The following is a 15,910-nucleotide window of genomic DNA, read 5'->3' as shown; positions in this document are numbered from 1 at the left end:
GACATAAATCAGAAGCTGTGATAGTGGATAATATCTTCACAATTAAGAACTACAGAATTATGAATAGAGAATCCAAAATGGCACTAAATAACTTGCTAAGATAATCACTGGAAATGAAAATAAACCATCATGAACAGTTCTTTAAGCGCTTGCGGGTCAATTTCACGCAAGAACTGGATTACAGTTTAAAAGAATTAAAGTGAATGAATTTAGGGAAAAATATACACTGGAAAATAATTCTTTTGTTTATTGCACAATAATATAGGAAACATCTAAATGCCATAAGTTTGGCCTTCACTTTATTTGGGTTAGTTGTTAAAAACAGTTACACCGACTTGGTTTTCTACAGTTACACAGTTTCAATATAAATATAATAGACCGAAGTTTTTTTTTTAAAAAGTGTTTGACTGTGAAAAGAATATTTTTATTTTGACAAAAACATGCACACCACAGTATGCAGTATATAATGGTAAAGAGTTTTATTTATAATTTCCACACAGATTATCAACTGCAGTATTATTTTATCAAACTTTATACAGTGCTACTTGCCTCTTGTGACCATATGAGCATGAAAATAGAATATGTGAACTTTTCCCTATATACACACACGCACACACATATAGGCCCACCCCATAACAGGATGAATATAGTGAAACCATAGCCAGAACAGAAAGCTTCTTACATTTATCATTCAAGCAAATTAAAACTGGACTTTTTTAAAAAAATCAATGTTGGCTATGATTTAAAATACTAGCCTGTCATGGAGTCAAGCTGACAAAAAACAGGTTTTCAAGCCAAAAAATATCCAATTTACTGACAATCATACTATCAAAAATTCCATCCGAATCCTTGCTCAACATGTTAGCAATATTTCCAAATCATTAGACTATACAGTATATACAAGTAGGTGACCACAACAGGGACACTGTAGGCTCAGCTTTATTAATGTCCTTGAAACAGTTTATGGCAGTGATGGGAATATGAGTTTAAGATCACCAAAATGTAGAGTGACAAAGTGCTGGGCTTTCCAAGAATGCAAAGTATATAAATGCAATTAAAAAGAAACTACTTCAGCATCTACTACTACAGATACACAAATGTTTTAATTTTAATCATGCCCATGTAAACAAACTGGACAATTACTGTAGTATCACTGACTGTACCTACAAATTTCTTTTAGTTTAGAATAGCGATCATCATGAATGGTTGATTACCATTCACCCCCTCTGGTACGCTAGAACCTTTTAGTAATGGAAAACAATTAAAACATGATACATTAATAAATGTAATAAGATAAGCAACAAGGTATTTTTGTAAAACACCCACTGTTGCTAAAATCTTCCCGCTTAGGCATCCACTTCCCTTGTGTTGACTGGTAAAAGTGTTTTTTTGTATGTAATTGCAACTATTGTTTCAGTACTTATCAAAAACTTTTGCACAATGCACAGAAATGACAAAATTATCCTGGCTGTACCTTTCACTTATAATGAATAAAAGGATATATACCTTGACTGCTGAAAGACTGGACTGAAAAAAACCCAATATAAATGTGATATGTAGGATTATTTATATTTTGAAGTTACAATAAAAGTAAATCATGAGAGCTGCAATGCTGTTTACTCAGATGTTTACAATAAGATAGTCACTGCAGTACAACCCATTCTAATAATTAACATACATATGTTTTAAAGATAAACAATATAAGCTCCAAGGTTTGATTCATGTGACAAATAGGCTAAAATTAAACTAAAACAGCAAGGTAGTGTTTTTGGACTTACTTAAAACATCTTCGGTTATAATGTTTAAGAACACCAAAGATTTTAATCAAAAAAAATCTCTGCAACTAATCAGTGAACTTTTTTTTGGATGTTGAACAGTTTGATAGTCATAGAAACTACTACACTCGCAGAATGGAAGGCAACATGACTGAGGGAATACAGAATCCTTACCACCACATGACTGACCTGACAAAGTTGGATTGTCAAACATCTTTATGATAAACACCCAATTCTATGTATGGTTAGTGTTACATTTAGTTATACTCCTCACATACAAAATTAACATGAAGAGGGTTTTCCATCTGTTTCCAGTAAACCTTCAGCTTCTACTTCTCTACAAGGTACTCTGGCTACCCAGACAGGAATTTTTCAGTATTGCTGGTAAGGTTAACATATAACTGAATATATTTATTTGAACACAACCCAAACAATCATCGTTATCTGTGCTTTACTCTCAGGACTGCTACTTCCTAAATATTTTCAATAACAAGACTACAGAAGTTACTAAAAAATAAAGAAAAACACACATGCTTTAATCAATCACAGCATGCTTTCAGATTGTCAAAATATTACAAGATCCTATGCACATATTAACAAATGAATCAACAATTGTAATTTACACCTTCAAAAAGGTGAACACGTCACAAAACAGCAAATTGTGTAGATTGTTTAAAAAAATCTTTAACAGCTGTAGAAATCTAAGTTTGAACATTTAAGCTTAAAACCAGCTATCTGTTAGCACAAAAAACTTCAGTTTTAGAAAAGTTTGCAATAAACCACTGATTCAACAACAGCCAAGGCAAACAAGCTCCCTGAAAATACTCTTCACTAACGTGCCACCAACTGTGGTGTCAATGTTAACGCACATCCACAAGTTACAAGAGACTAAAAAGTAGCTAAACACTTCTGAAGGGAATATGCATTCACCATTAGTTCAGATTTATAGTAAAATATGCACTGGAAAACATCTGAATATTTCCAGTTTTAAATTACATAGGTGTAAAAAAAGTCACACTTTGGTGGCACTAGGTCAGAGCCAAATATTTAATGGCCTTGGAACCGAATCTTGATGGATCCCTCAAGGTTCCTCACCCAGTTGGCCAGGAAACTAATTTATCATAATTTTCCTCTCAAAAGACATGAATTTTATCACTGTTATGCTGAACAAAATCTTTTTTACTTTCCTGAACTGGAAAAACAGCAACTGGAACATTAATTTTCAGTCAGGAATGTAACGGTCAAATGACTCTTCAAAAGGCCAGGTGGCTGACTGAAAGATGTTCATGGCTTTTCAGCAACTCTTCCCTTCCGCTACTCCCATCATTAGGTGGTACTTTGAACAAGTAACCAAAAACCATCTGATTGTGCAGATAGGTATATGGCACAATTTGGAGTGCATTAAAAGCAGCGACTATTCAGGAATAGATAGCCAGACTAGCATTTGTATTCAAAATGCCAACTTCAAATTCTTATTGATTAAAAAGGTTTGTATTATTGTACAAATGTATTTTTTGCTGGAAAAAATCCACTTATTGATGGAATATTTTGAATTTTCATACCCTGTGAATATCATTTGATTTTTTTAAAAAGAGTATTTAACATATCTGTCAAAATTGGTTTAGACAGATAATATTTATGTAGTATTTAAATACTTGTTATGTTTCCAGTGACTTGATGCAGGTAAAAATCAGATGAGTTTTTCCTTTCCACCAATGCAGCATTTCAAACTTTGATCCTAGTACGTGTCCCTTGATGCCGATATGACTTGGCAGCTTTATGAAAGTACAATGTAAAACATCTTTAAAAGGTGCTGCTTGCTGTAAATTGTTCAAGAGCTATACCACTGCTTCTTCCAAGGTCGAGGCCTGCTGTGTGAATTAAGAACGTGTGGTTTAATGTGCTTTAAATAAGTGAAGGCCCATTGACATGTCTGAAACCTTTGATGATCAAATAATACAATTTTGACCTATTTTAAGTAATAGTTCAGAGTCTGGAAGAAAAGCTCCAAGAATCATTTGATCCAGGTCCAGGCACTTTCTCCAAAGAATTGAAGTTTAACTATGAGGGCTAATTTAATTGTAAAGGATATGTGGTCCTTCCTCTGGAGAACCTCTCTTATGTAGATCTTCTCTTGCACTAAGGATTCCATTTACATCTGAGCCATTTGTCTTCTGCTCTTCCATTATTTCATCATCCTTGTTCATAAGTCCAGCCAAGTGTCCGAGTGGGAATCCAGTGTCACAGTTCTGTGTGGACGACACTTGTGAAATAACTGGCATTTGCACTGCTGAGTTGTTATCAAAACCATTGTCTCCAATATCATACTGACCCAGGGCCTCCTCTTGCTCCTGTTTCAGGTAGTCTGGCACAATGAAGTCACTGGAAAACAAATAATTTTAATATATTAAAATGGATATGGAATAACAATCCAACCTTAAAACACAATTTACCTCAATTTCATACCTAGCAGGCGTACTTAGATCAGGATATCTAAAAATACAGGTCAAAAACAACAAATATGCATATGATTCTATGACTATTATAAAACTTTTGTTAATCCATGGAACAAAAACATACATCTTAAATCAAAATGTATTAAGATGTTTGAAATCAAGTAAATATGGACAGCTTCAAAACCAGGACTGTCCAGTATATGTCTGGGTGACCAACTCTATGCAAGACTGACTCAATTGAACTCGTATGGCGAAATCAAAACAAATACAATTCCTACTTGGCAATATATCTTCTATTTTTCTGATCAACCTGTTCAAAGATATTATTACACACCACTGGAGCAGGTGGGATTTGAACTAGGGCCTCCTGGTCCAGAGGTAGGGACTTGACCTCTGTGCAACGAGAAGGCCTGCAACATTACTTTTACCTTACATAAGAAAAATGTCAACAAACTATTAACTAATAGCAGAAAAATACATAAAATCTAAGTCTTTGAAAATTCTACTTTATTCTGGAGTTCACACATTTAATGACTCATTCAAATCCCAAATTTGATATTAAAAAGAGGTTTAAGAAACAGATTAAAAATGTTTTTGAAAATATTAAAAAACAATTATACAATGTTCAGGAGTGTAATAATGATGCTTCTAGACTAATTATCCAGAGAATGAGACTTAGCAGTCTGAGAATGTAAAACAAAACGGCATCATTAAAAGTGGTGAACAAACTGCTGGACTGTCAATAAAAGATAATCAGGAACAAACAGTAAATGACAGCAATACCTATTTCACATGAATATATATAATTTATGTTGAATCTACAGAATTCAAATCCAGGAAGTAACAGATGTGAACAAGGCTTCATGAATACAGCCAAACCTCATTACATAAAATGCTTTCTGTACAAAGTCCAGAAAAAGGTACTCAGACATTGGAGGCAATGCAGAAAAGAAATGCCTATCAGAGACATCGAAGTCATGAAAGGAGATTTAGGAGCTAATTCCAAACAAGAATAGACTCAGAAATGTTATTCAGACATTCAAAAATGATAAGGAATAGGGAAATTGAATCTAGATAAAGGCTCAGATTTTGAGATCAACAGCAATTGTACAGTACCAACTACAATATTACTAATGGACTTGATTTCAAATATGTTTGGCATTAGAGTTATGAAAGCAATGTTAGAAAATGGAGAACAGCAATTTAATACTGCCCCTTTGCCAGTAATGGAGCTCAGCTCCTTGCATCAATTTTGTATTTATAAATTTGTGGAAGGGATAAAAAAATTAAACAGAAGATTATGCTAAAGTTGTCCTTTCTTGTGCCCCATTTCACAATGCTTTATATATAGGCCAACTGTTGATGTGACATAGAGCCAAAGCAAGGTCACCATTTCTGTTTAATTTAGGTAGATTACACATCTCACCTAAGGGTTCGGGTACTTGGTTCTTTGAAAGTTGTGTCACAGGTCAACAAAGTGGTTAAAGTTGCGTTCAGCATGCTTGCTTTCATTGCTCAGGCCACTCAGGATAGGAGTTGGGACATCATGTTCAGGTTGTACAGGACATTGGTGAGGTCACTCTTGAAGCACTGTGTACAGTTCTGGTTGCCCAGCTCTTGGAAAGAAATTATTAAATTGGAGAGGGCTCAGAAAAGAATGTTGCCAAGGCTGGAGGGTTTGAGTTACAAGGAAGGGCTAGACAGGCTGGGACTTTTTTCACTGGAATGGATGAGGTTAAGGGGTGACCTTACAAAGGTTTATAACATCATGAGGGCATAGATAAAGTGAATAGCAAAGATCTTTTACCTAGGGCAGGGCAGTTCAAAACTAGGGGGCATATTTTTAAGATGGTAGGAGAAAGATTTAAGGGACTTGAGGGGCAACTTTTTTTTACACTCAAGGTGGTTTGCATGTGGAATGAACTGCAACGAAGTGGTAAGTGCAGGTATATTTACAACATTAAAAAGATATTTGGTACATAAATGAATAGGAAAGGTTCAGATGGATATGGGTCAAATGCAAGCGTGGGACAAGTTTGGTTTATGAAACTTGGTCGGCATAGGCAATTTGAACCGAAGTTATAAGCATTTCAGTGCTTATGACTCTATTGCAATTATGCAGACATTCTACAGAGTTTTGCAATGAAGCTTGCAGTGATTACAAATCCATTGCTGCAAAGTAACCTGTGCAAACAGAGAAAGCAATTGTGTAGCTTCAGGACTAAACTGAACAATCCTAACCAAGGTATCCATGGTTTGAACCAGAAAGTGTAAAGTAGATAATTTGGTTCAATGCCGAATCAAGAGAGAAAGAAAAAGTTTAAGAAACAGATTAAAATGTTTTTGAAAATATTTTGTTAAAACTCCTGATAAGAATTAAAATATGAATAAAGTAGATGTTACATTATAAAATTTAATTTTCATACAGTAACAGATTCAAATACTTTACAGTCCATCATATCCACGTTAGTCATCAAACATCCACCTATTCTAACCTCATTTTCTAGCACTTGACCTATAGCCATGGTGTTATGGTGTTTCAACTGCTCCTTTAAATAAAGTTTTTAAAATATCCTGACGATTCTTGCTTCTACCACTTTTCAGTGAAAAGAAGATTCCTCAAATTCTCTCTAAAGCACCTGCTCCTTGCCTTAAAACTGTGCCCCCTGGTTACTGACATCTCTATTAAAGAGACTCCTTATTTACTGTGTCTGTGCCCCTCAGACTCTGCACAATTTAATCAGTTCCCTCCTCAGTCTTCTCTGCTCTGTGGAAAATTATCCTAGCCTCTCTAGTCTGATTTTATAGCTGAATTGCTCCAGCCCAGAAAACATCCTAGTGAAGCTCTTTTGCACCCATCTCTGTGTAATCACATCCTTCCTATAGTGAGGCGACCGGAATTCTGCAGAGTCAGTAGCAAAGAGTTTTTTTAAAACCATAATTAAAACTTATCACATTTTAAAAACTTGTCCTGGATTGAGCAAGTTCAAAAGATAAAACTAAATTTGCTAGAAAATTATCAAGTATAGAAACCTTAAGCTGTTCCAAGCATTTCAATATCAAGTTCCTTACCAAAAATGTAAGTTTTTGGAGCCAAATGAACCAGGATCTTCAATTTTGGTATTTTCCAGTGTAACATGAATTCAGTGAATACAAACATTTCCGCATCTTTTAAAAAATAAAAATCGAACCACTGGATCTAACAGGCAGACAAAATAAGACCATAACACACTGGAGCAGAAATTAGGCCATTCAGCCCATTGAGTCTGCTCCACCATTCATGGCTGTTAAGTTTCTCAACCCCAGCCTTCCGCTTTCTCCCCGTAACCCTTGATACTCAAGAACCTACCTATCTCAGTCTTAAATATACGGAATGACCTGGCTTCCACAGCCTTATGTGGCATTCTGAAAGGTCTTCCCTTTACACTAAAGCTGTGCCCTCAGGCCCTAGTCTCTCCTACCAATTGAAACATATTTCCAACATCCACTCTGTCCAGGCCATTCAATATTCTGCAAGTTTCAATTAGATCCCCCCTCATCCTTTTAAATTCAGAGTTTAGACCGGAGTCCCCAAACGTTCCACCTATGTTAAGTTCTTTATTCCTGGGACCATTCTCGTGTAACTTAGACCACATGCAAATCTGCTTTACCGCTACAAAACCTAGCAAAAAGGCCGAGCAAAAGGTGATACAACTTATCACCTACATAACCACATGGTTAATAATTATCCTCAAAATCAAAATGTAAAGGGATTTTTCACATCACTAAGTTATTAAGACTAGAAACCTTGCTGAATATTGAGGGATTTATCATAGTATTACGAACATTGCATTACCTGACCCAATTGGTGCCATTTGGTGAGATATTTCCTTTTCTCAGATTTGAGGTCCACTCCCAGCTTTCCAATATGCAGCCTTTCCTAGTGTTGCTACCAGAGATCTGCAGCAGGGAACCCCACTCAACAAGTAACAGATCGCCACAGATCCACCACTTGGTCCACTCTCCACATGGACAGGGGCTGGAATACCCCACAGTTAACAGAGCAATGCAACAGAGCTGTCAAATTCCATGCACACCAGAGGCACCATTGTCATCTGCATCCCCAGCTAGCCAAAATCAGCAGCTTCCTGCGAGTCATAATACTGCAAGAACACTACAGCCCAGTCCACATCACAGGGAGAAAACTGAAGAGGAAATACCAGTGAGCCTCTGCATGACCATAACCTTACTAGCGAGCAGGAATGGGAGGAAGGCCAAGGTAACGCTGTCAGCCACAAGGAGCGGCCCCACTAACCAGGGGCAAAGCAGTTCCCAGCGGCAGTGACAGCCAGCAAGAACAGATGCCTTTGTTCTTCCAGAAACACCAGACAGCAGCCATGCTGCTGCATGAAACAAGCAAGAGACCAAACAACAGATGGTTGAGAGCCCAATGAACATAGGCCCTCCAGCCCAGATCAAGGTGACAACTCCCTTGGCTCTACAATAGGGAATTCACTACAGGAAACATTGAAAATAAAATGTTACATTTTTCTTTCAGTTAAGTATTCTTACATTTATTTTTTAAAAATAATTTACTTATATGTAGGTATTGAATCATTAGAAGTACTGTATTGTATCTTGACCAGAACAGGTATACGGTCTTAAAAAGTGTTTCTACTAAAGAAAGTCAGATGAAGCTTAACTCCAATTTTAACAATCATTCCCAATCAATACTTCACTTAAAATCATTGCACTAAAAATTGCAATAGTCAGGAATGGAGCCATGACTCTATGACAGAATAAATTAGCACCTGATTAGTAACACTTGCCTTACTCTACAATTTCCTGTACCTGCAACAGAAAATTAAGCTTTCTGTGCAGCAGTCAGCAATGCCTTTAAATGCAGCTCATTTCAAGTTGAACGTAGTGCGAGCCCAGCAAGTACTGGAGTAGTAAAGAAATGCATTCTTGTCCATAATTACCAGATACCACAAATGGAAACACTGGTGACACCAACAGATAAAACAAAACCTGATAGTAAAAGCATGACTGCTTTAACATGAACTACATTGCCACACTATTTTATATATATTGAAGACGGAGGAATTGAAAATTAAAATTACATTTGGCAGTTCAGACTGCCTTTATTGTGGCTATTCTTTCCATTATACAACTAGTGTTAACAAAGTTCTCTTACAAAGTAGATGAAATTACCATTTTGGTTTTCATACAGTTGACATTCTATTCATAGATATTTAAAGAGTTTTCAACAAGAACCTACGTCCGCAAATAACGATTAATCAGAGTCAGTGAATACAAGGCATAGTTAAAACTGGCAGGTACAGAGTGTAGATATAGTGGAAACTTTTTGACTAATGGGATACCAAAGAGAGGTTAATATTGATTTTGAATATATAATGATGAATATGGAGGTATTAAGAAATATCTCTACATTTGACAATGATGGTCACTTTATTGGACTTCTTTTATGAACTCTTCAAAATTAAATTTTCTTTGCACTATATTCTCTCTCAGTTGCAAGCAGTGTGAAAATATCAACAGGATGTATGGAAGCTCAATAAATGGCGGGATAGAAAATGTATCTTCTTAACCAATGACATTGGATCACGTAAAAAGAGTTGTAGTAGATCAAGGAAGCAGGGTGACTCAGGATGGACAATAAACACTAGCCTGCCAACCATACTCACATCCCATGAACTAACATTAAAAATCAATGGTTTCGACAAGGGGACCGAAGGCAATGAATGCATCAAAGTTTCCTGAAGATGTTTAGCTGATGGGAGATAAAGCTACGCGGAGAATGGAAAGAGGTTGCAAAGGGATATAAATCATGATCTAACAAGGAGAGAGATGGGGGTTTAATTTGGAGAAGTCTGAAATTATCCAGTATGGCTGCAAGAATGGAAAGAGCAGATGTTTTTTGAAAAATTGAGGCTGTAGTAAATGTTGGTATTCAGACAATCTTGGGTACATGATTCACTAAGTTAATGCAGAGAGACAGTAAGCAACTAGAAAGGTAAATTGTATGTTAGTCTTTATTGAAAAGGGCTGGAGAAGTCATCGTGCTGGAAATATTGTGGGATTTGGGAGCTTTGAGAGGAATAAAGAACAAAAACAGGACTTTAGCAGCAGAGCTTACAACATCGTGAATGAGGATCAATCAACAAAAAATCTAGCAAATAGATCATGGCAGCAGGCAAATGATTGGTTGGTGAGCATTGTAGCTTTGCTTTTGTTTTTTAAGCAAGGAAAGCTATCAAACTCTGAAATAAGAATCTGTAACATTAAGTTTAAAAAAAAAGCTAGATTGTTATGTAACACACCTTACCTAACCAAGATTCTTTTGTCTAATTTTAAAAGAAAACACTTAGGGGAAAACTTAAAGGCTGTTTACCAACTGCCTGTCTGAAGAAGACATTTCAGCAGCCCTGTTGAAACACCCCTCGATCACAGAAACAGCAAGAAACACCTCTCGCTTAAAGGCACAGTGTCATCACAATAGACTAAATAATCTATAGAACTAAAGTAAGTAAATTGAACAATAAAGTTTAATTAGTTAACTATTAACTTATTAGGTAAAAACAAAAATTTTAGATAAACATAGCTAGGACAGGTGGTGCAATGTAGATGCAACACGTGCAACTTTCTGGACATCACTATGGTCACAGACAACCACAGCTACAGCTTGATGAACTTTAGTCCAGATTTACTGAATTGCAATTTTAACTCCGATATTGCATTGCATTAGGAAGGGAGATGCTCAAGTGACAAAAGGATGCAATTAAGAATCAGACTAATAGGAGGGTCCAGGCAGTGATGAAGAAGCCTCGGTCACTGTTTATAGCTGATAAGTATGAGATTTTTGATTCCTGTCCAATGAATACAAGGAATGAGTTTTGGAGGGTTATAAAAGCACATGATGCAGGAAGACATTCAAATAAGTAAAAAATAAATATCACTGTTATTGGGGACTGCATAGTTTGGAGAATAATTGTTCTCTACACCTTAGGCTGGTTGTAGATAGTAAATAACAAATGATAAAGGTCATCTAGGAATGAAGTCCTGCAGAAGTTTCATAAACTGGGCTCTAAATAATAAACAGAACCTCAGATACTAATCGCTGGACTGATACTCAAGCTAAATACAAATTTCCACAGACTTCAACACCAAAGAGAAAACTAATTGTTTGTCCAAACAGTGACAAGAGAAGGAGGAACATTGATTCTTGAGACACTGGCACCAGTACTGCGGAAAGATGAAACACTTTCATCCAATCTAAGATAACTAGTAAAAACCATAATGTAGTGTACAGATTCAGATATAAGATACTTAAGATGTGGTCTCACCAATGCTTTGTGTATGTAAAGCAAAAGGTCCTTAAATTTGTACTCAATGTGCCTTAAAATAAGCAATAGCTTTCCTTATTTCTGGCTATATCTGAATACTAATATTTTGCAATTCATGGCCTGATCCCTCTTCATGTCCCCATGTAGATAATGTGCTTCCTTTTTATACCTTCTTATAAAATGGACAATTTCACATTTTCCACATTACACCAAACATGCCAGATCTTTGTCCACTCACTTAATCTATCCATACCACTCTGTAGCTTCCTTAAGTCTTCTTCATAATATAATTTGCTACCTATTTTTGTGTTATCTGTAAATTCAACATCAATACTTTTGGCCCCTTCATCCAAATAACACAAACTGTGTCATACAACTTGTTATATCAGTAAGCTACAGGGATAACTGATGCCCTGATTCTAATTACTGAAAATCTCCAGAGACTAACTGATACTCGTGAATTGGAGGTGACCAAATATAATACGCCAAGTTAAGAAAGGAGGAACTGAGAAAGACGGACAGTACAGTTAGCCTAATATCAATTGCCGGGAAATGCTGAAATCTAATCAAGATGTCTTCAGAATGTATTTTGTGTATGAACAGAGTCACAGTAATATGAAAGGGAAATAGTTTTTGATAAGTGTGTTTTGAACTTTTGAGGCAACAACTAGTAGAGTGGATAAAGATGAACCAGTGGATGATCTCCTCAAAACATACAACATTCTGAAGGGGCTTGCTAGGCAGGAGACAGCTTTATACAGCAGTAAAATCTAGAACATAGTACACAATAAGTAATGGTGATGGTGCTTGGGAGAGGGGGTCCACAGTCACAGAATGTGGATCTGATCACCTAAGGTTGAGATGAGAGTTGTGAATCTTGTTAATGCTTCACTGCTGAGCTGTACAGATTTCTTGTCTCTCGTGAAATGGCAAGAAAACAGGCAAGGGTGAAGATGATGCAGATGTTCAGCCATATCTTAGTGAATGACGGAGAAGACTGTTGAGGTTATATAGTCTATTCCAATTTCTTTTATGATTAGAGAGAAAGGATTAATTACTTCAAATCAAATACAGGAAAGGAAATAATGATAGGGAAAGAAAAATTGCATTAAAGGTTTCTAGGACATTTAAAAATCTCCTAGAATAATTTATCCATTATCTGAAAGAATGTGACTCTACAATTGAAACTGCATAATTTCTAGGCCGGAGGAGGTTCACTGGTACTGCAATAACAATTGTAACGCTGTTAAAATGGTACTTATTGTTTTAATTACTAGATTCAACTTTCTATGATGTTTTACAGCCAAACTTGCAAATGTAACAAGTTTTTCAAAATAGTGGGGAAGTTAAGGGCAAGATATGGTGCGTGCCGAGAGTGTAGTGCTGGAAAAGCTCAGCAGGTCAGGCAACATCCGAGGAGCAGGAGAATTGATGTTTTGGGCATTTTGTGCGTATGCCAAAATGTCAATTCTCCTCCTTGGATGCTGATCTCCAGCATCTGCATTCCTCACTTTCTCCTCCAAGATATGATTTGTGCAAAACAGACATGTTGACTTGCAAGTTCTGGAGATCCACAACTCAAAACTGGCCAATTTGTATGTTAATAATAGCCTGCATATGAGGACCTAAAATCTGGATTTAGGCTGTTGTCAGTCCAATCATTTAATGCATGCTTTTACTAACTACAAAATAACATAACAAAATGGCTTCTAGGAGCAATGGTATCTAACTCTGCTGAAAACTGCATTCCTGAACTAATTGAAAGAGATTAGCAAACAATGTCCTGTTCATAGCATGAATTAACTAAGAAAGATATGACATTATTAAAGTATCCTAATTGACCTTGGAAACCAGATGTCCCGGAGATAAAGAAGCACAAAACAAGTCATTTCCCAGGAAATATCATTGGCTTCGTTTTATGTCTACTTGTCATATCATTTCATTTTATTGGATTAATTTTGCAATTAAGGCTGTTCTGTTTATTAAGAGACCTATAAAAGTTGTCTGTGTTTTAAGATTGTGTGCAGCTTTTCCAGAGTACACAGAGGTGCTTAACCCCTGTGTCACTATGCCCGGCGTCGTAATAAATTGTTAAAACTTGCTTAAAAAGTCCATGCTGCTAGTGTTTATTTGACTGATCGCAGAACCGAGAGGCCCCTCCTGGTGGTCCAGATTTAGACATGGTGAAAATGCTGTTGTTTTATAGCAAGATCTGTTCCAGTGGTACTAAATAGGTGCGCAGAATTTAAACATAAGCCCAAATACATGAATTTAAAGATTTGTCAAGATTTTTATTGATAATTATTAACATTGAGGAAAATAATGTTTTTTTCCTCAGAGGTTCCGATTAAGGAAGATGATAATTAATTAGTTTTTTGATGGTAGATAGTATGAGCTGCAAGATCTACAGAAGTACTCCATACACTATGCCAGCCCTAATACTCAAGAGGATTAGATTTTTGGCATGTTGAAAATATCATATGCAGTGAGAAACTTATTCATGTACTTTTGCTGATTGACCATATGCATAAAGCTTAAATGACTAAAAAGAAACTTATAGTTTAATTTCAGCCTGCTATTTATTCATTTCTTCCACAGCAGGAATCATAGGTTTGCCTACATCAGATATAAATTGAAACATAATTATCTTATGGCAGCACAAATAGACAGTATTTCTTCAGTTATACAATGGAGATTTGTACAGGATGCCAAAGGTAGTCACCTGATTGAGAACACTTACAGATAATACTTCCAGTCAAACTATAACATTTTTTATTCTAAGGCATACCCATATACAGAAAGAAAACAGGAAACAACAGAGAAAAACTGAATGGCAGTTAGATTTTACTTCTGCTTTAAAACTTCTGAAACCAAAGCAGAATTATTTCAGAATTCTTAAACTCAGACATGGTTAATTATGCCAAGGATGTCTAGAGCTAGAATTCTGTCTCTCTGTTCGTTTAATCGTGCTGCAGAAAGCCAACAATATGGCTAAGACTCCTGGACTATTTAACCTAATCTGAAGGCTACAAAACACAATGATAGATAATGCTCATATTCCTTATTAATTATTACTATTATCCAACAACTGCATTACCCAGGACATGCATCATCTGGTGCAAAACATTTCTACTTGATCCTCAACCCCAAGGGATTATAGCAATGGCAACATTTCACATTTTTGATCCTTGTTAAATTGGAATAGAATCACCATTCCCCTTCAAATGTTTCTAAAGTTGACTAGCTATAGCTTCAAATTTACTAGTGCATTCAATTTTATTCTTGCAATTTCACAGGTAGCAACTTGAGATACAATGCTACAAGGAAAAATCAGAAACAGCAGCAATGACTAACTTCAAAAATCAAATTGCATTAAATAGTTACAAATGCAGTAAAAGAACTAACTTTTATCTATCTCAGGCTATATTCCACTTTAAGACATCTCAAATGACACGGTTTTGTAGTATAGTCACTGTTGAAGAGAAATATGGCAGCCAATTTGCACTTAAAGCCAATCAAGAATCAATGACAACAATCTGTTTTAATCAATCAGAGGGACAAACATTGGACAGCACTGCAGGAGAACCAGCCTCGCAACCTTAAGAATATCAAAAGGTGTTTTATGTCCATCTCAAAAGGTTGACATCGATTTAATAGCCCTTCCAAAAAAAACACACTTCCATGGGTACTGTTCATCGTGTTCTATAAAGGTATCAAGCTAGATCGCATGCTGTCTGAGGTGGTGATATAAATGCAGGATTGAGAAATCAATGAAAATTGACACATGAAAATCACTTTAAAAACATTTCATAGCTGTGCAGTGTGCTTTCAGGAATCAATAGAGTTAAGCTATCAACTCAAATTACAGAAGAATTCTAATCTTGAGAATAACATGACATCTGTCTTCAAATTACCAAAGGTGGGTTTTACAACTTTTACAATTACAACATTTAAATGGCATCTGATTGGATATATGAATAGGAAGGGTTTAGAGGGATATGGGCCAAGTGCTGGCAAATAGGACTACATTAGTTTGGGATATCTGGTCAGCAAGGACAAGTTGGACCGAAGGGTCTGTTTCCGAGATGTACATCACTATGACTCTCTGACTCCATAAATAATACTAATTTACTGGAGACCAGAAAAGACCACTGGAAAATAATGTGATTTCCACAACCAAAGACTTGTTTCTTCATCATGAATATAAATCAACTTTTGGGTTGGAAAATCATATCAATTCCATTCAATGGTGAAAGATGGTTAAAAGTGTATCTGTTGTAAACTTAGGCAGTGAGAAGAAAGTTAGAGGTGGCTTTAATTTCCCTGAAGTTTT

The 15,910-nt window shown here is 36.0% G+C and overlaps 1 protein-coding gene across 5 annotated transcripts in view; it reads right to left on the bottom strand.

Moving 5' to 3' along the window:
• Positions 1 to 224: 224 nt before the first annotated feature.
• LOC122540670 (zinc finger and BTB domain-containing protein 44-like) overlaps positions 225 to 15,910 on the bottom strand; it is a 50,186-nt gene continuing 34,500 nt past the window's right edge. For all 5 annotated transcript variants that reach the window (XM_043676713.2, XM_043676712.2, XM_043676715.2 and 2 more), the window contains one exon: positions 225 to 4,157. In XM_043676713.2, the coding sequence (XP_043532648.2) occupies positions 3,851 to 4,157 (307 nt within the window). In that variant the 3' untranslated portion in view covers positions 225 to 3,850. The remainder of the gene's footprint in view (positions 4,158 to 15,910) is intronic.

Source organism: Chiloscyllium plagiosum, unplaced genomic scaffold, assembly GCF_037043375.1.
Source record: "Chiloscyllium plagiosum isolate Xiang-an unplaced genomic scaffold, Cpla_swu_hap1 HiC_scaffold_29, whole genome shotgun sequence".
NCBI classification, from domain to species: domain Eukaryota; kingdom Metazoa; phylum Chordata; class Chondrichthyes; order Orectolobiformes; family Hemiscylliidae; genus Chiloscyllium; species Chiloscyllium plagiosum.
This window is presented reverse-complemented; position numbering and strand designations above follow the sequence as displayed.